This window comes from Phoca vitulina, unplaced genomic scaffold (genome assembly GCF_004348235.1).
Source record: "Phoca vitulina isolate PV1807 unplaced genomic scaffold, GSC_HSeal_1.0 scaffold1, whole genome shotgun sequence".
Taxonomy (NCBI): domain Eukaryota; kingdom Metazoa; phylum Chordata; class Mammalia; order Carnivora; family Phocidae; genus Phoca; species Phoca vitulina.
The window spans coordinates 33673999-33698403 of NW_022589704.1; the positions used below are offsets into that span (position 1 = coordinate 33673999).

Below are 24405 nucleotides of genomic sequence, written 5' to 3' on the forward strand. Positions count from 1 at the left end.
TAGTCTCTCATGGTTCATCTCTCCCTCTGGTTTCCCCCCCCTTCATTTTTCCCTTCCTTCTCCTAATGTCCTCCATGCTCTTCCTTATGTTCCACAAATAAGTGAAACCATATGATAATTGACTTTCTCTGCTTGACTTATTTCACTTAGCATAATCTCCTCCAGTCCCATCCATGTTGATGTAAAAGTTGGGTATTTATCCTTTCTGATGGCTGAGTGATATTCCATTGTATATATGGACCACATCTTCTTTATCCATTCATCTGTTGAAGGGCATCTCGGCTCTTTCCACGGTTTGGCTATTGCGGACATCGCTGCTATGAACATTGGGGTGCATATGGCCCTTCTTTTCACTACATCTGTGTCTTTGGGGTAAATACCCAGTAGTGGAATTGCTGGGTCATAGGGTAGCTCTATTTTTAATTTTTTGAGGCACCTCCACACTGTTTTCCAAAGTGGCTGTACCAACTTACATTCCCACCAACAGTGTAAGAGGGTTCCCCTTTCTCCACAACCTCTCCAACATTTGTTGTTTCTTGCCTTGTCAATTTTTGCCATTCTAACTGGTGTAAGGTGGTATCTCAATGTGGTTTTGATTTTAATTTCCCTGATGGCTAATGATGAACATTTTTTCATGTGTCTGTTAGCCATTTGTATGTCTTCTTTGGAGAAATGTCTGTTCATGTCTTCTGCCCATTTTTTGACTTGATTATTTGTTTTTTGGGTGTTGAGTTTGAGAAGTTCTTTATAGATCTTGGATACCAGCCCTTTATCTGTAGTGTCATTTGCAAATATCTTCTCCCATTCTGTGGGTTGCCTCTTTGTTTTGTTGACTGTTTCCTTTGCTTGCAAAAGCTTTTTATCTTGATGAAGTCCCAAAAGTTCATTTTCCCTTTTGTTTCACTTGCCTTTGGAGATGTATCTTGAAAGAAGTTGCTGTGGCCGATGTCAAAGAGGTCACTGCCTATGTTCTTCTCTAGGATTTTGATGGATTCCTGTTTAAATTGAGGTCTTTCATCCATTTTGAGTTTATCTTTGTGTATGGTGTTAGAGAATGGTCGAGTTTCATTCTTCTGCATGTGGCTGTCCAACTTTCCCAGCACCATTTATTGAAGAGACTGTCTTTTTTCCATTGCATATTTTTTCCTGCTTTGTCGAAGATTATTTGACCATAGAGTTGAGGGTTCATATCTGGGCTCTCTATTCTGTTCCATTGGTCTATATGTCTGTTTTTGTGCCAGTATCATGCTGTCTTGGTGATCACTGCTTTGTAATATAGCTTGAAATTGGGCAACGTGATGCCCCCAGCTTTGTTTTTCTTTTTCAACATTTGCTTGGCAATTCGGGGTCTTTTCTGACTCCATACAAATTTTAGGATTGTTTGTTCCTGCACTTTGAAAAATGTCATTGGAATTTTGATCGGGATTGCATTGAAGGTATTGATTGCTCTGGGTAGCATAGACATTTTAACAATGTTTATTCTTCAGATCCATGAGCATGGAATGTTTTTCCATCTTTTTGTTTGTCCATCTTCTTCAATTTCTTTCATGAGTATTCTGTAGTTCCTAGAGTATAGATCCTTTACCTCTTTGGTTAGGTTTATTCCAAGGTATCTTATGGTTTTTGGTGCTATTGTAAATGGAATCGATTCTCTAATTTCTCTTTCTACCGTTGCATTGTTAGTGTATAAGAAAGCAACTGATTTCTCTGCATTGATTTTGTATCCTGCCACATTACTGAATTGCTGGATGAGTTCTAGTAGTTTGGGGGTGGAGTCTTTTGGATTTTCCCATAAAGTATCATGTCATCTGCAAAGAGAGAGAGTTTGACTTCTTCTTTGCCAATTTGAATACCTCTTATTTCTTTTTGTTGTTTGATTGCTGTTGTTAGGACTTCTCGTACTATGTTGAACCTATTTGGAGAGTGTGGGCATCCTTGTTCCTGATCTTAAGGGAAAGGCTCTCAGCTTTTCCCCACTGAGGATGATATTTGCTGTGGGTTTTTCATAGATGGATTTTATGAACTTGAGAATTGTTCCTTCTATTCCTATACTCTGAAGAGTTTTAATCAGGAAAGGATGCTGTATTTTGTCAAATGCTTTTTCTGCATCAATTGAGAGGACCATATGGTTCTTCTCTCTTCTCTTATTAATGTGTTCTATCACATTGATTGATTTGTGAATGTTGAACCACCCTTGCATCCCAGGGATAAATCCCACTTGGTCGTGGCGGATGATCCTTTTAATGTATTGTTGGATCCTATTAGCTAGGATTTTGTTGAGAATTTTGGAATCCATATTCATCAGAGATATCGATCTGAAATTCTCCTTTTTGATGGAGTCTTTGCCTGGTTTGGGGATTAAGGTAATGCTGACCTCATAGAATGAGTCTGGAAGCTTTCCTTCTGTTTCTATTTTTTGAAACAGCTTCAGGAGAATAGGTATTATTTCTTCTTTGAATGTTTGGTAGAATTCCCCAGGAAATCCATCAGGCCCTGGACTCTTGTTTTTTGGGAGGCTTTTGATCACTACTTCAATTTCATTACTGGTTATTGGCCTATTCAGGTTATCAATTTCTTCCTGTTTCAGTCTTGGGAGCTTATAGGTTTCCAGGAAGGCATCCATTTCATCCAGGTTGCTCAATTTATTGGCATATAGTTGTTGATAATAATTTTTTTTTTTAAGATTTTATTTATTTGAGAGAGAGAGAATGAGTGAGGGAGAGCACACACATGAGAGAGGGGAGGGTCAGAGGGAGAAGCAGACTCCCTGCTCAGCAGGGAGCCTGATGCGGGACTCGATCCCGGGACACCAGGATCATGACCTGAGCCGAAGGCAGTCGCTTAACCAACTGAGCCACCCAGGCATCCCGATAATAATTTTTAATAATTGATTCTATTTCCTTCGTGTTGGTCGTGATCTCTCCCCTTTCATTCATAATTTTATTAATTTGGGTCCTTTCTCTTTTCTTTTGGATAAGTCTGGCCAGTGGTTTTTCGATCTTATTAATTCTTTCAAAGAACCAGCTTCTAGTTTCGTTGATCTGCTCTACTGTGTTTCTGGTTTCTGATTCATTGATCTCTGCTCTAATCTTAATTATCTCTCTTTAATGCATGGCTTAGGCATCATTTGTTGCTTTTTCTCTAGTTCTTTAAGGTGTAAAGTTAGTGGGTGAATTCGGGATTTTTCTATTTTTTTGAGTGAGGCTTGGATGGCTATGTATTTCCCCCTTAGGACCACCTTTGCAGTATCCCATAGGTTTTGGACCGATGTGTTTTCATTCTCATTGATTTTCATGAATTGTTTAAGTTCTTCTTTGATTTCCTGGTTGACCCAAACATTCTTGAGCAGAGTGGTCTTTAGCTTCCAAGTGTTTGAATTTCTTCCAAATTTTTTCTTGTGATTGAGTTCCAGTTTTAAAGCATTATGGTCTGAGAATATGCAGGGAATAATCTCAGTCTTTTGGTATCAGTTGAGACCTGATTTGTGACCCAATATGTGGTGTATTCTGGAGAAAGTTCCATGAGCGCTTGAGAAGAATGAGTATTCTGTGGTTTTAGGGTGGAATTTTCTATATATAAGGTCCATCTGGTCCAGTGTGTCATTCAAAGCTCTTGTTTCTTTGTTGATTTTCTGCTTAGATGATCTGTCTATTGCTGAGAGTGGAGTATTGAGGTCTCCTACAATTAATGTATTGTTATCAATATGACTCTTTATTTTGGTTAACAGTTGGCTTATGTAGATGGCTGCTCTCATATTGGGGGCATAGATATTTACAATTGTTAGATCTTCTTGTTGGATAGACCCTTTAAGATGATATAGTGCCCTTCTGTGTCTCTAATTACAGACTTTAGTTTAAAATCTAATTTGATATAAGAATTGCTATCCCAGCTTTCTTTTGAGGTCTGCTGGCGTAGAAGATGAATCTCCATCCCTTCACTTTCAGTCTGGATGTATCTTTAGGCTCAAAATGAGTCTCTTGTAGACAGCATATGGATGGGTCCTTTCTTTTTATCCAATCTGCAACCCTGTGCCATTTTATGGGAGCATTTAGGCTGTTCACATTGAGAGTGATTACTGAAAGATATGAATTTATTGTCATCATGTTGCCTGTGAAGATGTTGTTTTTATAGATTGTCCCTGCAAATTTTTATTCTATATCACTCTTGGGGTCTTTCTCCTTTTATAGAACCCCCCCTTAATATTTCTTGCAGGGCCAGATTAATGGTCACATATTCTTTCAGTTTCTGCTGGTCTTGGAAGCTCTGCATCTCTCCATCCATTGTAAATGACAGCCTTGCCAGATAAAGTATTCTTGGCTGCATGTTCTTCTCGTTTAATACCCTGAATATGTCTTGCCAGCCCTTTCTGGCTTGCCAGGTCTCTGTGGATAGGTCTGACATTATTCTGATGTTCCTCCCTCTGTATGTAAGGAATCTCTTCCCCCTTACTGCCCTTAAGATGGTTTCCTTGGTTCTAAGATTTGCGAGTTTTACTATTACATGCTGGGGCGTTGGCCTGTTTTCCTTGATCTTGGGAGGGGTCCTCTCTGCCTCTAGGACATGAATGTTTGTTTCATTCCCCAGATTAGGGATGTTCTCAGCTACGATTTGCTCAAATATATCTTCTAGTCCTCTCTCTCTCTCCACCCCTGAGGGATCCCAATAATTCTGACATTGGAACGTTTCATGGTGTCAGTTATTTCTCTGATTCTATTTTCATGGATTCTGAGTTGTTTTTCCCTGGCCTCCTCTTTCCCTTTCTTGTCTATTAATTGGTCTTCTAAATCACTAATTCGTTCTTCTACCTCACTTACCCTAGCTGTTAGATTATCTAGATTAGATTGGATCTCATTGATAGCATTTTTAAGTTCTGCCAATTCAGCTTTCATTTCTGCCCTTAGAGACTCTATGTTGCCATTAATCGATTTCTCCATTCTAGCTATCATCTTCACAATTGCTACCCTGAATTCCATCTCTGACATCTTGGTTATATCTGAATCCATTTGTAAATCTGTGGCATAAGTCATAGTCTCTGAGTTTCTCCTATTTTGGGAGTTCCTCCTCCTAGTCATTCTGTTGAGGGGTGGTTGAGGGAATGTATAGAGTCCACATTATTGACAACAACCCAAGCAAGATGCACCTGTTTTATAGGGACCTTAGGGTTGCTTCCTCTTGTTTTCCCAGCCTGTCTTCTGGGGGGAGGGGCCTGCCATGCTGTTACTCCGGCAACCCTGTTTGAGCAGTTACCCTGCCCCCTGTGGCAGGGGATGAGCTCAGTGGAAACTGGTTTTGGGGGGCTTTTGCTCACTGGTGGCTTTCCCTGGTGGCTTTCCATGTCTCTTCCAAGAGTCAGAGCAGAAGAGATTGTTTCCAACCCTCTGCCTCAGAGCAGAGAGATTGCAGTCTGTTCTTCAGTGAGTTCTCCAGGCCATACCATCTCCATTTCTGTCTGTGCTGCTATAAACCGCAGCGGTCCTGGGTTGTGCGCCCCTCAGCAGCGCTCCCAGTTTTTGCCTCCAGGTTGGGGCACGTCTCTGCCCTTTGTGCTTCTAAAACCACCAGCCACCCCAGTTTGCACGTGTGGCCCCACCACTCCGGGTTTCAGTCTGGGGGGCTGCCCTGAAATCCTTTCCCCATCGCTACTGGTCTGTGAGTCTGTGCCCGGTCCTCAGCACAGGAGGCTATCACTCACCGGCAGTGTAGGATCCCGAGGGCTCGGCTCCCTCCCCCTTCTGTTTATCCTCTGATATCTGCTGGTGGAATCATGGCTCCCCACTTCGTACCTCGAAACCAAACACCTGCGATATTCTCTTTGTAGAGATCCAGATCTATCTTCTTACATCTCAGGCTGATTTCATGGGTGTTCAGAGTGGTCTGGTAGATATCCAGCTCAATTCCAGGGACCAATTGGAATAGGGTCCCCTATCCTCTGCCATCTTTTTCCTCTGCCCCCATATTAAGTTTTTTATATGCATTATTTTATTTAATCCTCATAACAAAGTAGGCATTGTTATTGTTTATATTTTGCAGATGAGGAAACTGAAGCTCAGTGAGGTTAGATAAATTGTATAAGGTCACACAGTTAGTAAGACAGTTGGGATTTGACCCTAGAGCACATATGATCAACTGCCTTCTCCTCTTCCCCTGACTTTGAGTAACAAAAAATATATTAGTGAATGTAGCTGACAGAAAAGTAAACAAGGAATTATAATATAGCATACTAGATAAACACACAGGGTGCCTTGGGATTATTCTGTGAAAAATGTACTTAACAGGGACCTGGGGCAGAAAAGGGAGGATAGACATGGGTAATGAAAGGCCTTTTTAACCAAAGTGGTGATTCGGTGAGATAATATATGTAAAATATTTTCCAGTGCTTTGCACATACAACTTACATTGTGTTGGTTGAATTGAAAGGAACCTTCATAGCAGTAGCATTACCAAGTCCACTCAAACAATTCATATTGTGATAAGATCAATGAGCTAGAGAAATAGAGATTTTTATGTATACCTAACACAAAATATTTTGATGAAGATAAATTTTATCAGAAACATAAATTTTATCAGAAATTTACAGCCATCAGAGTCTCCAAGGGACTCAGAGACTCAAGCAAAGTGCAAACCATCTTCTAAATGCCAGTGTAGTAAGATCTTTAATCGTAGCTGCCCATTTTTTCTACCTGAATATAAGCATATTTAGAGCTGGAGTTTCTGTGTCTTGTATTTCATCTGGAACAGTGTCTGAAACCTAGGCACTTGACAAATACTCTGAATGAGTACCTACTATGTGCCAGGAACTGTGGACACAAAAATGAACAGAATATACTCTTGACTTAAAAGACCTTATAGTGAGGTAGTGGGAAAGACTTATTTGGGGTAAACCATTATATTACAGTAACATAATTTTTACATAATAAGTGAGATAAATTTACAAAGTACAATAGGCATAGTCAAAGTAGCACTGACAGTTAAAGATGATTTGACAAGTAGCTTCAGATTGAGCTTGACTACATATTAGCTGTGGCACTTTAGGTGCCATTTTAACATATTACCACCAAAGAAATATCCCATCCTTTATAGCTGATGATTTAGCCATAGCCTTTACTACATTGGGATAGGGTATTTATCTTGCTTATCTTTCTATCTTCTGGCACCTGGCACAGTAGTACAAAGTAGTCACCCAGTAGATGTTATATTTTGTCTATTTGCCATGTAGGTTTTGGCTTTTTGCTGTTATCACTAATAGTTTCTTTCTACTAAATGCTCTGTGACATCCCCCCAAAGGTGTTGGTAGTGTGTTAGGCAAATGATCACAAGTATACTCTATATTTTTTTACTCCCAAGTATACTACACTCCTCACCCTTTATAGATCACTTGCAGCCAAGGCCAAAGGTCACCTGTGGATGTGAGGAACTACATGCCACAACTTCCCAAGGATCTAGATTGGAGGCAGTCAAGGCCCATGTGGGGAGAAGGATAGCCTTCTTAAAAAAAAAAAAAATTGTTGTTGTTTTTTAAAAAAATCCAGGGTCTCATAATATAAGATCCTATGTATCCAGGATATGTTTGAAAATCACTTGGCATACCAAGAACCAGGGAAATCACAACATAAATGAGAAAAGATAATCAAAAGATGCCAACACCAAGATGAATCAGATGTTGAAATAATCAGACAAGGATTTTAAGCAACCACCAAAAAATGCTTCATCAAGCAATCAGAAATTCTCTTGAAACAAATAAAAATTATCAGCAGAGACACAGAAGTTGTAGAAAAGACCAATGGAAATTATAGAACTGAAAAAGACAATAACCAAAATAAAAATCTCACTGGTTGGGCTTAATAGTAGAATGGAAATGACAGAGGATAGAAGCAGTGAACTTAAGGAAATATCAATAGAATTTACACAGTCTGAACAACAGAAAGAAAACAGACTGAAAAAACTTAACAGAGCTTCAGCAAAAGAGTTAACATTCATATTTATTGGAGTTCCAGAAGGAGTGGAGAGAGACAAGGAGAGAGGGAGAGGAAGGAGAAGGATAGAAGGAGAGGGAAGAGAAAAAGGAGGAGAGGGAAGAGGAGGGGGAGAAGGAGGAGAAGAAAAAGAAAAAGAAATGGTAGAGCAAAAGAAAGTATTTAAACAAGTAATTGCTGAAAACTTACTATATTTGTTGGAAGACATAAACCTATAGATTCAAGAACCTGAGCAAGTCTCGGGGCACCTGGGTGGCTCAGTCGTTAAGTGTCTGCCTTCAGCTCAGGTCATGATCCCAGGGTCCTGGGATCGAGCCCCGCATCAGGCTCCCTGCTCAGCGGGAAGCCTGCTTCTCCCTCTCCCACTCCCCTGCTTGTGTTCCTTCTCTCGCTTTGTCTCTCTCTGTCAAATAAATAAATAAAATCTTTAAAAAAAAAAAAAAAGAACCTGAGCAAGTCTCAAAGAGTATAAATCCAAAGAAATCACCAGGTCACATCATCATTACACATTTGAAAACTGAAAAAAAAAAATCTTGAAAGCAGCCAGAGAGAATGCATTACCTATAGGGGAGTACCTATCTGAATGACTGATTTTCTCATCTAAAATCATGGAGGCCAGAAGGATGTGGCACAATGTTTTTTCAAGTACTGAAAGAGAAGAACAGGTAAATGTGAATTTTATACCCAGCAAAAATTTCCTTCAGGAGTGAAGGAAAAATAAAGACATTCTAGATAAAGGAAAACCAAGAGAATTTGTTGGTCGCAAACAGATTCTTAATTAATAGCTAAAAGAAAGTCTCTTAAAAAAAAAAAAAAGAAAAGAAAAGAAGAGAAAGAAGGCTTGGGACTTCATAAGAAAAGAACATGAGAATGGGCAAATATTACAGACTATCCTACTTCTCATGAGTTTTAATATAATATGTGATGGTCAAAGCAAAGATTATAACATCATCTACTGTGATGCACATTGTAAGTAGAGGAAATACTTAAGACAATTATATTTTAAAAGTAAAGGGGCCTCGGGTGCCTGGGTGGTGCAGTGGGTTAACCGACCAACTCTTGGTTTAGCTCATGTCATGATCTTACAGTCGTGAGATCAAGCCCCATGTCAGGCTCTGCACTCAGCGCCTAGTCTGTTTGGGAATCTCTTCTCCTCCTGCTCCTGCCTGCCAATCTCTCTCTCTTTCATTAAAATAAATAAATAAATCTTTTTTTAAAAAAAAAGGGAAGGGGACTAAATAGAAGTAAGATTTCTATACTTCACTTGAAGAGGTAAAATATCAATTATCATAGATTGTAATGTTATGTAAATATAATACATAGCATAACCACTAAGAAAACTATAAAAAGCAACACACTAAAAAACAGTATAAGTAAATCAGTGTGGGATTCTAAGAAATATTAACCCACAAAAAAATAAGAAAAAAGAAACAGAGGAATTAGAAGTAGAAGAAATAAACAGAAAACATAAAATGATAGACTTAAGCCCCAATATGTCAATAATTACTTTAAAAGTAAGGGGTCTAAATACATCATTTAAAAGATAGAGTTGGCAGGGTGAATAAAAAATATGATCCAACAATATGCTTTCTATAAGAAATATTTAAGTTAACAAAAGAGTGGGAAAAGATATGACATGCAAACATTAATCATGAAAAGCAACAATGGCTATATTAATATCAGATAAACTAGATAGATTTCAGTACAAAGAAAATTACTAGAGACAAAGAAGGATGTTATATAATAATAAAAGTATCAATCCACCAGGAAGACATAATAATCCTAAAGTAACAGAGCTGAAATATATGAGGCAAAATCTGATAGAGCTTAAAGAGAAAATAAAATCCACAGTTAATTGGGGATGTCAATAGCCCGCTCTCAGTAATTTATAGAACTGCAAGAGAGAAAATCAGCAAGAATGTAGAAGACCTGAACAACACAATCAGCCAGCAGGCTCTGACACTCTACCCAATTTGTTTTCAAGTGCCCATGGAATATTTAGATTTTATGGACCACATCTTGGATCATAAAACCAAGTTCTGCAAATTAAAAATAATTAAAACCAGAAGAAGTTGTGTTCTCTGACCACACACGTCTTATTTGAGTAACACTGTAATAGGTTTGCATGTGAGGAAAGTCCCTCACAACATGACACCATCTGGAGGCACAGAAGCCACCACTCAGAAGGGGAGGACGGCAAGGAAATTTGTGGGGGACAAGGTTTTTGAGAGGATGTTGTATGTCTAGGTGATTTCATGCCATAGCTTAGCAGGGACTCTCTAGGTCAGAGAAGTTCAAAGGCAGCAGGGACTAGAGGACTTTATGTCCCCAGGGTTTATCTTATCTATGGATAGCATATGTTGGGCACAGTTTCATGAGCTATGCAAAGGAGGTGGACTCTAAATAGCTAAAAATCTGCTTTTGGGGGGTTATTTTTAAAACAATTGGATGTGCACAAGTTTTAGTTTGGTGCTTTCAGGCTTTTGAGCCAATGGGTCTCAGCCTATTATGAAGAAGTAAACAACCTGGGGAGTGGTAATATATATCTTTGTCTATATACATAACATGGAATCAAACCAGAAATCAATAACAAACAACAGAAAAACCTCCAAATGCTTATAAATTAAACAACACACTTCTAAATAATCCTTGGGTTAAAGAGGAAGTCTCGAATGGAATAAAATAATTCTATGGCCATTAAAAAATTGAATTAGTAATTTAAAATCTCCTGGAAAAGAAGTGTCTGGGCACAGATGGTTTCACTAGAGAATATTACTAAGCAATCAAGAAAGAATTATCACTAATTTTACACAATCTATTCCAAAAAACAGAAGAGAAAGGAATACTTCCCAACTCATTTTATGAGGCTATTATTAGTCTTATACTAAAACCAGATACAGTATAGAAGGAAAGAAAGAAAGAGAGAGAGAGAAAGAAAAGAAAAAGAAAGAAAGAAAGAAAGAAAAAGAAAGAAAGATAAATAGATAGATAGATAGATAGATACAGGTCAATATCTCTCACGAATTTAGATGCATAAATCCTCAACAATATATTAGCACACTTATAGAGCAATGTATAAAAAGAATTATATATCATGTAACACTGGTTCAACATGTAAAAATCAGTCCATGTAATTCATCATATACAGATATGCACGGCTAGTTCAGCATTTGAAAATCAGTCATGTAATTCACCATAGCAATAGACTAAAGGAGAAAACTAATATGATATAAACTGAAACAAAAAAGTTTTTTGCAAAATTATACACACAATCTTGATTTAAAAACTCTCAACAAACTAGTATGAGAAGGTAACTTCCTCAATTTGATAAAGCACATCTGCAAAAACCTATAGTTTACATTATCCTTAATGATGAAAGCCTGAATGCTCTTCCTCAAGATCAGGAACAAGTCAAGGTTGTATGCTCTTGCTACTCTTTTTCAATGTAGTACTAGAAATTTTATCCATTGTAATAGGGCAAGAAAAGGAAATAAAAGTCACACAGATTAGAAAAGAAGAAATAAAACTATATTTTCAGATGGAATGATTGTCTATGTAGAAAATACCAAAAAGAGTCTGCAAACAACAACATCAACACATAATAGAACTAATAAGTGAGTTCCACAAGGCTGGAGGATGCAAATTCAAAATGAAAAAATAGCATTTCTATATACTAACAATGAACATGTGGAAACAAAAATTTAAAACACAATAACATTTACAATAACTCCAGAGAAAATTAAATACTTGCATATCTAAGAAAACATGTATAGGATCTGTATGATAAGAATCAAAGGCCTAAATAAATGGTGGGACATACCATGTTCATGGATTGGAAGACTCAACATAGTAAAGATGTCAGTTCTCCCCAGATTGACCTGTTGATTTAATATAATTTATTTCTTTTAAGTTTTTATTTAAATTCCACTTAGTTAATATTGTGTAATATTAGTTTCAGGTGTATAATATAGTGATTCAGCAATTCCATACAACACCCAGTGCTCATCACAACAACTGCACACGTTAATCCCCATCACATATTTCACCTATTCCCACCCCCCACCTCCCCTCTGGTAACCATCAGTTTGTTCTCTATAGTTAAGAGTCTGTTTATTGATTTGTCTCTTTCTTTTTTTCCCTATGCTCATTTGTTTTGTTTCTTAAATTCCACATATGACTGAAATCATATGGTATTTGTCTTTCTCTGACTGACTTATTTGTTTAGCATAATACTCTCTAGCAGCCTTACTCATAATAGTCAAAAAGTAGAAGCAATCCAGATTGTCCTTCAACTGGTGAATGGCTAAATAAACTGTGGTACATCCATACCATGGAATAATAGTAATAAAAAGGAACAAAGTATTGATATATACAACCTGGCTGAATTTCTGGAGAATTATGCTGAGTGAAAACAACCAATCCCAAAATGTTATACACTATATGACTCCATTTATATAATATTTTTGAAATTACAAAATTATAAAAATGAAGAACAGACTAGTAGTTGCCAGGCATTAAATAGGAAGTGGTGGCAGGAGAGGAATGGATGTGACTATAAAAGGACATTAGGAATCCTTGTGGAAATATTCTGCATCTTGACTGTACAATGTCAGTATCCTGGTTGTTATATTTTACTACAGTTTTATAAGATGTTACTATTAAGAGAAACTGGATAAAGGGTCCATGGGTTCTCTCTGTTATTTCTTACAACTCATGGGAAACTGCAGTATTTCAAAATAAAAAGTTTAGTTTTTATAAGGTAAAGAAAAAGAAAACTTACCTTAAGTATTTTCTTTAAGGGTGGTAGTCAGACCTGTATATACAATAGATAAAACTTAATTAAATTGAACAAGATAAATTCACTTGGTAAACCATAAAATATAGGTTATATGCAATTAACAGATTTAAAAGTTTGAAAGAATCTATCACCTAGGGCAACGGGCTTGTAAATTGAAGACATATCAGAATTCTAGAACAAGTTCCTAAAAGTCTAAAGTAATTGCTTCACGAAATCACAAAATCTTCAGAATTCTGTGGGGAAATAAACTTTGAAGTTGTTTGAAGTTAAAAGAAGAGTTTTTTATGAACCAAGGTAGATAGTGTGTTAAAGAAATGCAGTATTTTGAGACAAACTTCTGGAGTGCTAATCTGAATTGGAAAGGACTAACAAACATCTCTTTCAACTCATAGCTGATTCAGGTGACAGTCTTTCAATAGTTCCTTCACATTTTTAGAGCCCCTTCATAAATTAAGATTTTCAATATATACCTTAATTAGTTTCTATTTAAACCCTGACCATGATGGGATGCTAGATCATTTCCCCAAAAGTCAGGATGAAGGAAAGGTGGGGAGGAATGGGGAATTTGATTTTACCTACCATTTAAAGGCATTGTTTGGTGATGGTAAGAGAATTAGTATTATATAGTAAAAAGACCTTGGATTTTACAGGCAGAAATATCTAGGTTCAAATCCAGATTCTTCCACTTTCATGGTCATATAACTTTGGGCAATTTACATCTGAGTTTCAGTTTTGTCATCTGCAAAATGATTATACTATCATCTATTTCAAAGAATTTTAAAGGCCTTGGGACATAATAGTCACTTGCTAAATGGTAAGTATTATATTTATTCACCTGTACAATATACTATAGGATAAATATGAGAAGTAGACTTGTTGGATCAAAATGTATGAGCATATTTAATTTTGATGTATATACTGACAGATCATCCTTTAAACCAGATTTGCTAATTTGCATTTGCACCCAAAATGTAAGAAAATATTCAGTATTCCACTCCCTATTCATTTTAGTTTTTGTTAATTGTTTGCACAAAAATGATATTCCATTGTCATTTTAATTTGCATTTTTCTGATTATTAATGAGTGAACAATTTTCATATGTATATTATCCATTTGTATTTCTGTTATTTGACTGCTTATAATCTCTGCCCATATACACAAATTGGGTTGTGTGTTTATGTGTGAGAATGCTTTATATATTTTGAATAACAATGCTTTGTGATCTATGCTGTTTATTACCTATGTTTTTTAACTTCTTTGGGTCCCTTATAGCAATTTTAAATATTTATGTTGCCAAATCTGACACCTTTTCCTCTGTGGCTGTTAGTTTATATCTTTTTTAGAAGGTATTTCTCCACCCCAAGATTATGTCAGTATTCTCTTAGATGTTTTCCTAGTATATGCTCTTTATGTTTACATATGTTTAGTTCATTTATAATTTTTTTCTGGTATGAGGTAAGAATTTACTGATATTTTTGCTGAAATAGATAGGCAGTTGTTTCAATACAACAGGACCCTCAGAGATATTGCAGGTTTGGTTCCAGACCACCACATAAAGTGAATATCACAATAAATCAAGTCAAATGCATTTTTTGGCTTCCCTGTGCATATAAAAGTTATGCTTACACTATACTGTAGTCTATTAAGTGTGCAATAGCATTATATCTTAAAAAATGTACATACCTTAATTTAAAAATACTTTATTGCTAAAAATGCTAAATATATGAGCTTTCAGCATTGTAATAAAATGATCACAAATCAGCACAAGTAAAATTATAACAAAGAAGTCTGAAATATTGTGAGAATTATTAAAATGTAACACAGAGACACAAAACGAGCAAATTCTGTTGGAAAAATGACACTGATATACTTGCTTAACAGAGGGTTGCCACAAACCTTCAATTTATTTAAAAAATGCAATATCTGGGAAGTACAATAAAGCAAAACACAATCAGGCTTGCCAGTACATTTTAATTGTCCATATACTTATAATATTTTTGTCTATCAGTATTCCTTCCTGAGGATGTCATCTTGCCCCAGCTCTAATCCTTGGTGTAGTTGGCAAACTTGACACTGTCTCTGTGGCTACAAGGATAACCACATAATTTGATATAAGAATATTAAGAGAAGTCTTTATTCTTTTATATCAAGAACTAGCAGTGGTCTAAGAGAGAAAAAATAAGAAACCAACACAGAGGAAGAAAGATACAGGGAGATAGTGACTTGGTCACATTGAGTCCCTGGAATCAGATCTCCTAGTTATATTAGCCAATTAATTTCTTTTTTTAATGAAGTATTTTATTAATAAATATATTTTATATTTTTGGTTATAATCCAAGATGATGTTATTGATTTTTTGTGTAAATTTTTCCAGCTTTGGCCAGTAGCAATTCTTTCAGTGTGTCCTGTGTCCCTTTGACATGCCTCCATCCTTTTGTCTTTTGAGTACTTTCCTTTTTGTCTATAAGATATTCCAGGCTTATCTTGTAACTTTCTTGCCCCAGTCCTAGAATCAATCATTTCTACAAGGAGCCCTGGTATTTTTACTGGAGAATATTTTGAAAGCAGGCTCTGGGAGTTGGGTGTATTGTTGCTATTGTGTCTAGGCCTTCTCAGCAGACAGTTAAATAATATATGTGTGTATACAAACCATGTATATACATATATCTATACTTGTTTCTGTATATATTTCTTTCTATATTTTGCTAATTATAAGTTTATACTGATGTCTCTGAATCTATTCCAGTATCACTGAGTTTATTCTAACCCTCTTTTCTTGCTTGTATCTAATGTAACTTCTCTCTCCCACAGTGAGAAACCTGGCTGTCATCATCCACTATACATTTATTTATTCCACCCCAATATAAATGCAAAGCAGTGTCAGAATTACTAAATTATACTACACCCATGAAGAACAAACTTACCTACTAGCACACATTGTTTATGTACAGTTTACTTTGTCTTTAGCCTTATACTTTCCAGCCAAAACATTATTTTTCAAAGTTACTAAGGTCACTTCCTTTTTTCTCCTACCCCTTTCAGTGTAGTCATATATCTTACATTTGTAATAAATACAGTTGGATTCATTTGTCAATTTCTGCATTATTTCTTGCCTACCAACATTCTGTTTTTTTATTGTTTTAGTTTTAGTTTACATACATTAATGTTCATTCTTTGTGAAGTACAGATCAATAGATTTTGGCAAATGTATAGTCATGTATTTTATAATTATTTAAATTTTTTTTAAAAAAATTATTGTCTATTGAAGTTTTCTCATTCCACTTGAGTCAGTTTCGCAAAGCCTTCCCTATATGCCACTGGCGCTTTCCCAGACTGCTTATTATGATCAACTAGTCATCTGTACCTTAATTTTTCATTTAATAGCACATTAATAAATGTGCTATTAAATCAATTTCATTACTTTAAGTGGCTGTAATGTTATTTTAATAACAGTAGCCAATAGTTTTTTTAAAAATTGAAGTATAATTAACATACAATGTTATATTAGTTTCAGATGTACAGCATATTGATTCAACAATTCTATACATTATTCAGTGCTCATTATGTATGTGGTCACCATCTATCACCATGTAATGCCACTGCAATACCTTTAACTCTGTTTCCCATGCTGCACCCCCATTTCCATGACTTACTTATTTTACAACTGGAAATTTGTACCTCTTAGTCCCGTTATCTATTTTGCCCAACCCCCCCACCTGCCTCCCTTCTGGCAACCACCAGTTTGTTCTCTGTATTTAAGAGTCTGGTTTTCTTTTTTTGTTTATTTTGTTTTTTAGGTTCCACATTTCATTTTTTTTAATAATAATACCCAATACTTTTATTGCAATTTCCTATATTAATATCTTAATACTTTAACTCATTTAATCCCCATAACAATCCTGTGATGTAGATATTTTTACTTCATTTTATATGTGGGAAAGTTAAGTCATGGAGCAGCCAACTAATTTGTCTGAGGACAATAAAGTGGTAAGCCTGAGTTTTGAACTGAGGCAGACCGGCTCTGAAGTCTGTGCTGCAAACAACTAAATTCTACTGTCTCTTATTGTGAGCCTGTACAATAATTATTTAATCAATGCCCTATTAAGAATGCCTTTTTGCGGGGGGAAAAAAGAATGCCCTTTGTAGTTTTTTGTAAGTTTTAAGCTTTTATGTTTTCCCACCCCCCAGCTTTTTCTTTTTAATTAAAATTACACCTACACAGTCCCCCAAAAATCAGTCTGCACAGAAGGGTATAAAATGAAAAGAAAAAGACATCTTTCTCCACTCATAGCTACACTATCAGTTTCATTTACCCAAGACAACTACTTTTAAAGTTCTTCTGGTAAGTTTTATTATAGCTTCAAATTATGTAGTTCAAACTCTATTTGATTTATCAACTAATCAGCTTCGGGTAGAATGTGTTGATGTCATACTCTGAAAGATGATTTAGAGCATTTATACTATTTCGAACCTTCCTTTTACAACTTTTCTTCTCAGTTTTATTAAACATTTAAAAAATTTTTCTAATCATTATTTGTAATGCTCTCATATGTTTGAAATATTTCTTGGCATGTAAACCAATAGGCATTATCTACCAACTTCCTACTATGAAAGATGAACAAGGTTTTTTAAAAAGTTTCATTTTCTTGTCCCTTCCATTTTCTTTTTGTTGTTGTTGTTATTCACATAGTATCATTTCTTTGTTAAGGTTTCTAATACATTCTGTTATATTGCTCTAGTTAAATCTCCCATGCTTTGTTTATAGATTGAGTCTATTTTAAATCTAAGAAAAGTTAATTTATAATTGTTATAATATATATTATATATATTATTATAATTTAAATATAAATCTCTGCTGAGCCAAATAATGTATATGATAGATCCATGAAAAGTAAATGTCACACTTCTGCTTCTAGTAAAGATGGAGTTTACAGGGATATGATTTATCTTTCTTCCTTAAACAATAAGAAAACCAGAAAAAAATTATGGAGAAGTAGTTTTCAGACATTGGGAAGATGGCAGCATGGGACTGTGATTTCTTTTTTTTTTTTTTAATTTTATTTTATTATGTTAGTCACCATACATTACATCATTAGTTGTTTTTTTTTTAAAGATTTTATTTATTTATTTGACAGAGAGAGAGATAGCAAGAGCAGGAACACAAGCAGGGGGAGTGGGAGAGGGAGAAGCAGGCTTCCTGCCGAGCAGGGAGCCCGATGTGGGACTCGATCCCAGGACCCTGGGATCATGACCTGAGCCAAAGGCAGACACTTAACGACTGAGCCACCCAGGCACCCCTACATCATTAGTTTTTGATGTAGTGTTCCATGATTCATTGTTTGCATATAACACCCTGTGCTCCATGCAATACGTGCCCTCCTTAATACCCATCACTGGGCTAACCCATCCCCCCACCCCCCCTCCCCTCTAAACCCCTCAGTTTGTTTCTCAGGAGACTGTGATTTCTTAGAGAAAAGGACAAAGTGAGCCCTACAATTGTACCAGTTTTCTGCATGGCAGCACCAGGAGGGAGAACCAAAACAGAGCTTGGAGGTATCACTGAATTGAGGAGATGGAGACTGGAGTTTGGTGGGCAGAGGCAGAATTTGTGGACTAGAGTACCAGAATGGAAGGAAATGTAGAGCAAGAAATCTCCAGATAATTGTGAAGGAGGTCCCCTACAGTCTTTGAGATTAATCTGGAGTAGTGAAATACTGGAGGCAAGAAGAAGAACCACTGAAAAGGGTTGGGTAGAACATTCTAGGAACTCACATAGCTAGAAATAAACCATTTTCCTCTATGCTAGAGAGGAAAGATTCATAACACATGTGACAGCAAATAGAAGGCCATAATCTTAGTGGAGAGGCTAAGTCAGCTCTACATTAAAGGCTTTTGGACAATGCCCCCTCACCACCAATAAAGCTTAAAAGCAAACTTCGAAGGAGCCTGTTTCCAAGTATCTTAATATGTACCAAAATAAACCAAATACTAGATTAAAGAAGAAAGCAAAATCTAGTAACCAAAAATGTAAAATTTATCATTCTCAGCATCCAATTAGAAATTACAGACATACAGGGCGCCTGGGTGGCTCAGTTGGTTAAGTAACTGCCTTCGGCTCAGGTCATGATCCTGGAGTCCCGGGATCAAGTCCCGCATCGGGCTCCCTGCTTGGCAGGGAGTCTGTTCTCCCTCTGACCCTCCTCCCTCTCATGCTCTCTGTCTCTCATTCTCTCTCTCTCAAATAAATAAATAAAATCTTAAAAAAAAAAAAAAAGAAAGAAATTACAGACTTACCAAAAAAAGCAAGAAAATATGACCCATAGTGCAGGGAAAAATCAATCAATAGGAAAAGACCTAGAAATGACAGAGAAGATAGAACTAACAGAAAAGGAGGTTAAAAGAGCTATTACAAATATATTCCTTATATTCAAGATGGTAGAATAAACATGAACATGATGAGGAAAGAAATGGAAGGTGTAGATAGACAAAATGGAATTTTTAGAGATGAAAAAGGAAGTAATAGCACATTAGATGCTGCAAAGGATCAATGAACCTGAAGACAGAATTAGAAATTAGACAAAATAAAACAGAATGAGAAAAAAGATTTTTTTAAAAAGTAGAGCATCAGTAACATATGAAAATATCAAGTGGTAAAACATACATATAATTGGAGACTTATAGGGAGAGGAAACTAAAAAATGTATTTGAAGAAATAATGGTCAAAAGTTTTTCATATTTGATGAAAACTATAAACCCACAGATCCAAGAAACTCAATGAACTCAAAGAGCATAGACCTAAAAAAAAAATTCTCAGACATATCATAATCACATTGCTGACATTCAGTGGTCAAGAGAAAACCTTAGGGGGAGTGGAAAGGAAGGCACATTTGTAATAGAGGAAGAAATATAAAAATAACAGACTTTTTGTTAGAGACTATGTAAGGCAGAAGACTATAGGAATGTCATCTTTAATAGAAGGAAAAAGTCACCAACCTAGAATTCTTTAACCAGTTATAACATTTTTCAAAACAGAAATTAAAATATCCTTTCAGCAAACAAAAGCTGAGAGAATTCATTGCAAGAAAACCCCCACCATAAGAAATGTTAAAGGAAAGTGACACAAACAAAATGGTGAAATAAATAGCTTCAAGTTCTTGTTCCTCTGAAAAAAACTGAAAAAGGATCCAGAAGCTGTCTGAACCAGCTTCATGGGAGCTCTGGAAAACAATCAAAGTTTATGGCAACCAAGCAAATACCCAATGAAGAAAAAGCCATCTTCAAAATGGTAGGAAATTTCATGGCATTTTTACTCTTGCTCTACTCCCTCCTAGGATGGCAGCACTCTTGGTCTTGAGCAGTGGCAGCCCAGTTCCCAGTTACCCTCATTGAACCAGATAGAGCATAGGAAGACCTTATGTGCATATCATTGTGTATTTATGTTTTAATCTTGCTGGGTGGATACATGAAGGACTGACCAGTTGAGTTCTGTCTCACATGCAGGCAGGTTTGTTAGGTTCCTGTCAGCTGAGTCTGCCTCTGTTTTAAGATACTCTCTCAGAAGATTCTTCCAACAACTTACAATTACGTGTAGTTGGCCAGAAACTTGTCACATAGTTACCCTTATCTTCAACAGAGGCTGGACAATGTACCCTTTCTTTTTTTTTTTTTAGCAAGGGACATTTCTACCTAAATGCTAAAAATTTTATGTTCTTGAGATAATATATATTGTGGGAAGGCAATTATCAGTCTCTGTCACAGAGAACAAGAGACTAATTAGGAGACTAGAAGAAAGAGATGATAGTGGCTTGTGCTACAGTGGTAATAGGGTTGATGGCAAGATGTAATTGTACAATTGATATATTTTGAAGGCAGAAGCCAGAAGACTTAATGCTGGATTAGATATGGTAAGGAGAAGGAGACAAATAAAGAGTGAAACTTAAGTTACTAGCCAGTAGATGGTAGCACCAATAACTGAGATGAGGAAAAGTCGAGAAAGGCCAAGGTTTTGTGGGGTTTTTGGAGGGAGGGAGGGGAGCAGCACTAGTAATCCAGAATTTTCTTTTGTGATATATTAAATTTGGGATGCCTCTTATACAGCTAAGTGGAAACCAATACCTTTTTGAATTTCTCAGGGTTGTATTTAGAATCTTTTCCAAGGGTCACCCTCTCCTCACATTCCTCAGAAATACCTTATTTACTCTGGAGTTAGTTCTGTTTGCTCTTATTGATTCTTCACTTGCATGTAATGATTTTCCTCATATATCTGGTAAACTTTGTTGGCTCATTTTATATTTGTGAATGAAAGAATATGTTGATTGTATAGGTATGCTCTGTGTGACAGGCAGGCTTCCCTGGGCTGTATGTGGGGATGCAAGAGCATAGGCAGGATGGCTGGGAACCCAACAACATTTCCAAAGAACCCATGTGTTTCTCTCCTAGATGGAACTTCCTTTTTTTTCTTTTTATACCTCCTCTGTTATCTAATGTGGAAATGTCAGTGATAGCAAGCTCTATTCTGCTCAAAACTCAGAGGATCTCCACCTGGGCAGATGGCACATTTTCTTTAGAAAGCAATATTTTTTCTATTTTTTTAAATTATCATGTTCAGTTAGCCACTGTATAGTACATCATTAGTGTTTGATGTAGTGTTCAGTGATTCACTAGTTACATATAACACCCAGTGCTCATCACAACACATGCCCTCCGTAATACCCAGTCACACTATTACTGCCCCCCACCCCAAACCCTCAGTTTGTTTCCCAGGGTCCATAGTCTCTCATGGTTTGTCTCCCTCTCTGATTTCTCCCCCTGCAGTTTTCCCTCCCTTCCCCTATGGTCATCCGTGCTGTTGCTTATGTCCCACGTATGAGTGAAACCATATGATAATTATCTTTCTCTACCTGACTTACTTCACTTAGCATAATCCCCTCAATTTTTTTTTTTTATGTTTTGGGTGTGCGACTGGGAAAGACAATGCTGCCAGTGGCATGTGCTCTGTATGCTGTGGAAGAGAAGATCCAGCTGTTCTGAATGTAGCTCTTAATAACTATGACAAATGCACCATCACCTGATTCTCTTTGTATATGCTGTCCTTGAATTTTTTTGTTTCTCAGGCCCACCTGATTTCTGCTGTTCAAGGCTCTAATTTTCTTGATGGGGGTTTCCATTCAGTCAGTCTCATCTGCTTTCATATTTTCTGAATTTTCTCAACTTTCTAAATCGTGGTGTCTCACCTTATTGATTTCCAGTATTGCCATGGGATTTTTCATTTTGAAATATTGTTTTCTGTTAATTTACTGGAACCTTGGAAGGTAGAAAAGAAGAGATCTCCATGTTTAGTCCATCATCTTGATGCTCCTATATTGGTTTGTTTTATTGTTCTTTTCTAGCTTCCTGAGATGAATGCCTAAAGCATTTCTCCCCAGTATAAATGTACTGGAGTTTTTTGTTTATAAAGTGTTCCATGTTAATTTAAATAATAATACAGAGTTAAACAATAAAAGTTAATAGTGTCCTGTTTCCTCTCCTCTAGAGATGTTAACATTTTATGTCCTTTCACACATTCTTTCAAGCTTATCTTAGGGAGGAGTTTTTGTTTCTTTTGTGTTTTTTAAAAAAAGGAGATCATGGGGTTTTTTGTTTTTTGTTTTTTTACTGTTCTTCCTCTTCTCATATATATTTCATTTATTTTTAATTTTTCTACTAAATTTATTTAAAATAATGAAATTTCAAATGTTAGAGTTCAAACTGTTTTTTGGGGAAATTCAAGCAAAGAAAAACAAAACAAGCAAAAGAACAGATGTGGAAAAGTCTGAGATGTATTTCAAGAATTCAGAGTTAGACACATTTGTCTGAAGGAGAGAAACTATAATGTGGAATATTGAGAAACTCATAGAAATAATTTAGTCAATGTGTTAGGGCAATGAATAGCAGCAAAAGTAGGAAGCTGCTGAAAATTTAAGAATAAGGTCATGTTATTAACTGCTTAAAATTATTGAACACTTAAAAGTATTACTTATAGAAACATCATTCATTGAACTGTTATTTTAATTAACTTGATATATAATGAACCTTCTGCTGTCTAAAGGAGATAGTATATTGGAAAGTAGTTTGTAGACTAAATACTCTCAAAGAGATGGCGTCAAGTTTTGTCTAGATGAGTTGGCAATGTGGATGCACATTATGATGCTTCCAAAGCATCATTCTCAGTCACTGTGGTCTTGATTGTGTAATGAAGGGAGTATCAGATAAAAATTTAGGACACTTAGGATTTAGGCTACTAATCATCTGGGTAACGGGAAAACAAACTTCAACTTCAGATTCTTATATGAAACAAGGAGTAGGATTGGATTATCTCTAAAGCACCTTTCATCTCCAAAAATTCAGTGGTTCTGTGATTCTTTAATTGTTCCTATACACCTTAATCTAGCACCAAGTGTTTCCTTAGGCAGGGTTAAGTACCCATTTAGCAATTATAGGTTAAGGAATCATTGAAAATGCTTTCTAGCCCAATACAATATCAAATGCCATTTATTTATTTTTTTTTTTTGTAGGGGTGGGGGAGGGGCAGAGGGAGAAGAAGAGAGAATCCTAAGCAGGCTCCACACTCAGCACATTAACCCAATGCGGGGCTTGATCTCACAACCCTGAGATCATGACTTGAGCCAAAATCAAGAGTCAGACGCTTAACCGACTGAGCTACCCAGGGGCCCCTCAAATGCCATTTATTATCTAAAGCATTTTACAACCTTTTAAAATGAAATTATATTAATTCTGACATTTCTATTTCTTTTCTACTTTTGTTTCTGCTTGAAGTTGCTGTGCATTGTTTTGATTTCACAAATTCAATAGGGTGAATATTATAGTATCAAGGAAGCTAAGGTTATATGTGTAAATGCATTATATATGTATAGATTTCTTTGATGATTGGCAAAGTAAATTATAGTAGTTATGAGAAAAATATTTAGATTATAAGTTTTTTATGTTTTTAATAACTATTGAAAGGATAAAATTATCTTGGGAAATATCCTTGCATTACAAGCAGTCTAAAATTAAAACTTCTCTTTTTATAAGGTGATTTTTTCACCAAAGGAACACATTTTACCAGCTTTCAGACCAGAATATATAGAATTCAAACCAAAATACCAGGTGAGTCCTGAATTATCCTATTCCAATAACAAGTATATTTAAGTACTAGGCTTCTCTAATACTTTATATAATTCAGTGGTTCCTAAACCAGACTACCCATTAGAAACACATGGCTGTCTTTGAAAAAATACATGTCCTCAGGTTCTACCTCTGACCTGATGAATCTCAGTCTAGAAATGGAGCCTGAGAATCTGTATTTCTCAGAAAAACCCAGGGGATCCTTATACTCTCATCTGGATATCAACTAATATTTGAAAAACAGTTGCAATAAATTGTATCCATTAAGATGAAGTTTGAACAACTAAGTTGAAAAACTAAAACAGATACTAGGCTGATTATTTCACATTTTGCCATTTTCAACTGGTTAATGTAGAAGTTGTATGAACAAATATAAGAATATGTTTGAAATATTTGAATAAGAGACTTCATCTCAAAGGCTATTTCAATGATATACTAGCTTGATCCCAGAACTACAAAACTGCCCAT

At 36.0% G+C, this 24405-nt stretch overlaps 1 protein-coding gene across 1 annotated transcript in view; it reads left to right on the forward strand.

Annotated features, from left to right (window-relative positions):
• The window catches only part of C2CD6 (C2 calcium dependent domain containing 6), a 146095-nt gene that overhangs the window by 114629 nt on the left and 7061 nt on the right, over window positions 1-24405 (forward strand). Inside the window, exon 15 of the mRNA XM_032403562.1 lies at window positions 23845-23919. Within this exon, the coding sequence (XP_032259453.1) occupies window positions 23845-23919 (75 nt within the window). The remainder of the gene's footprint in view (window positions 1-23844; window positions 23920-24405) is intronic.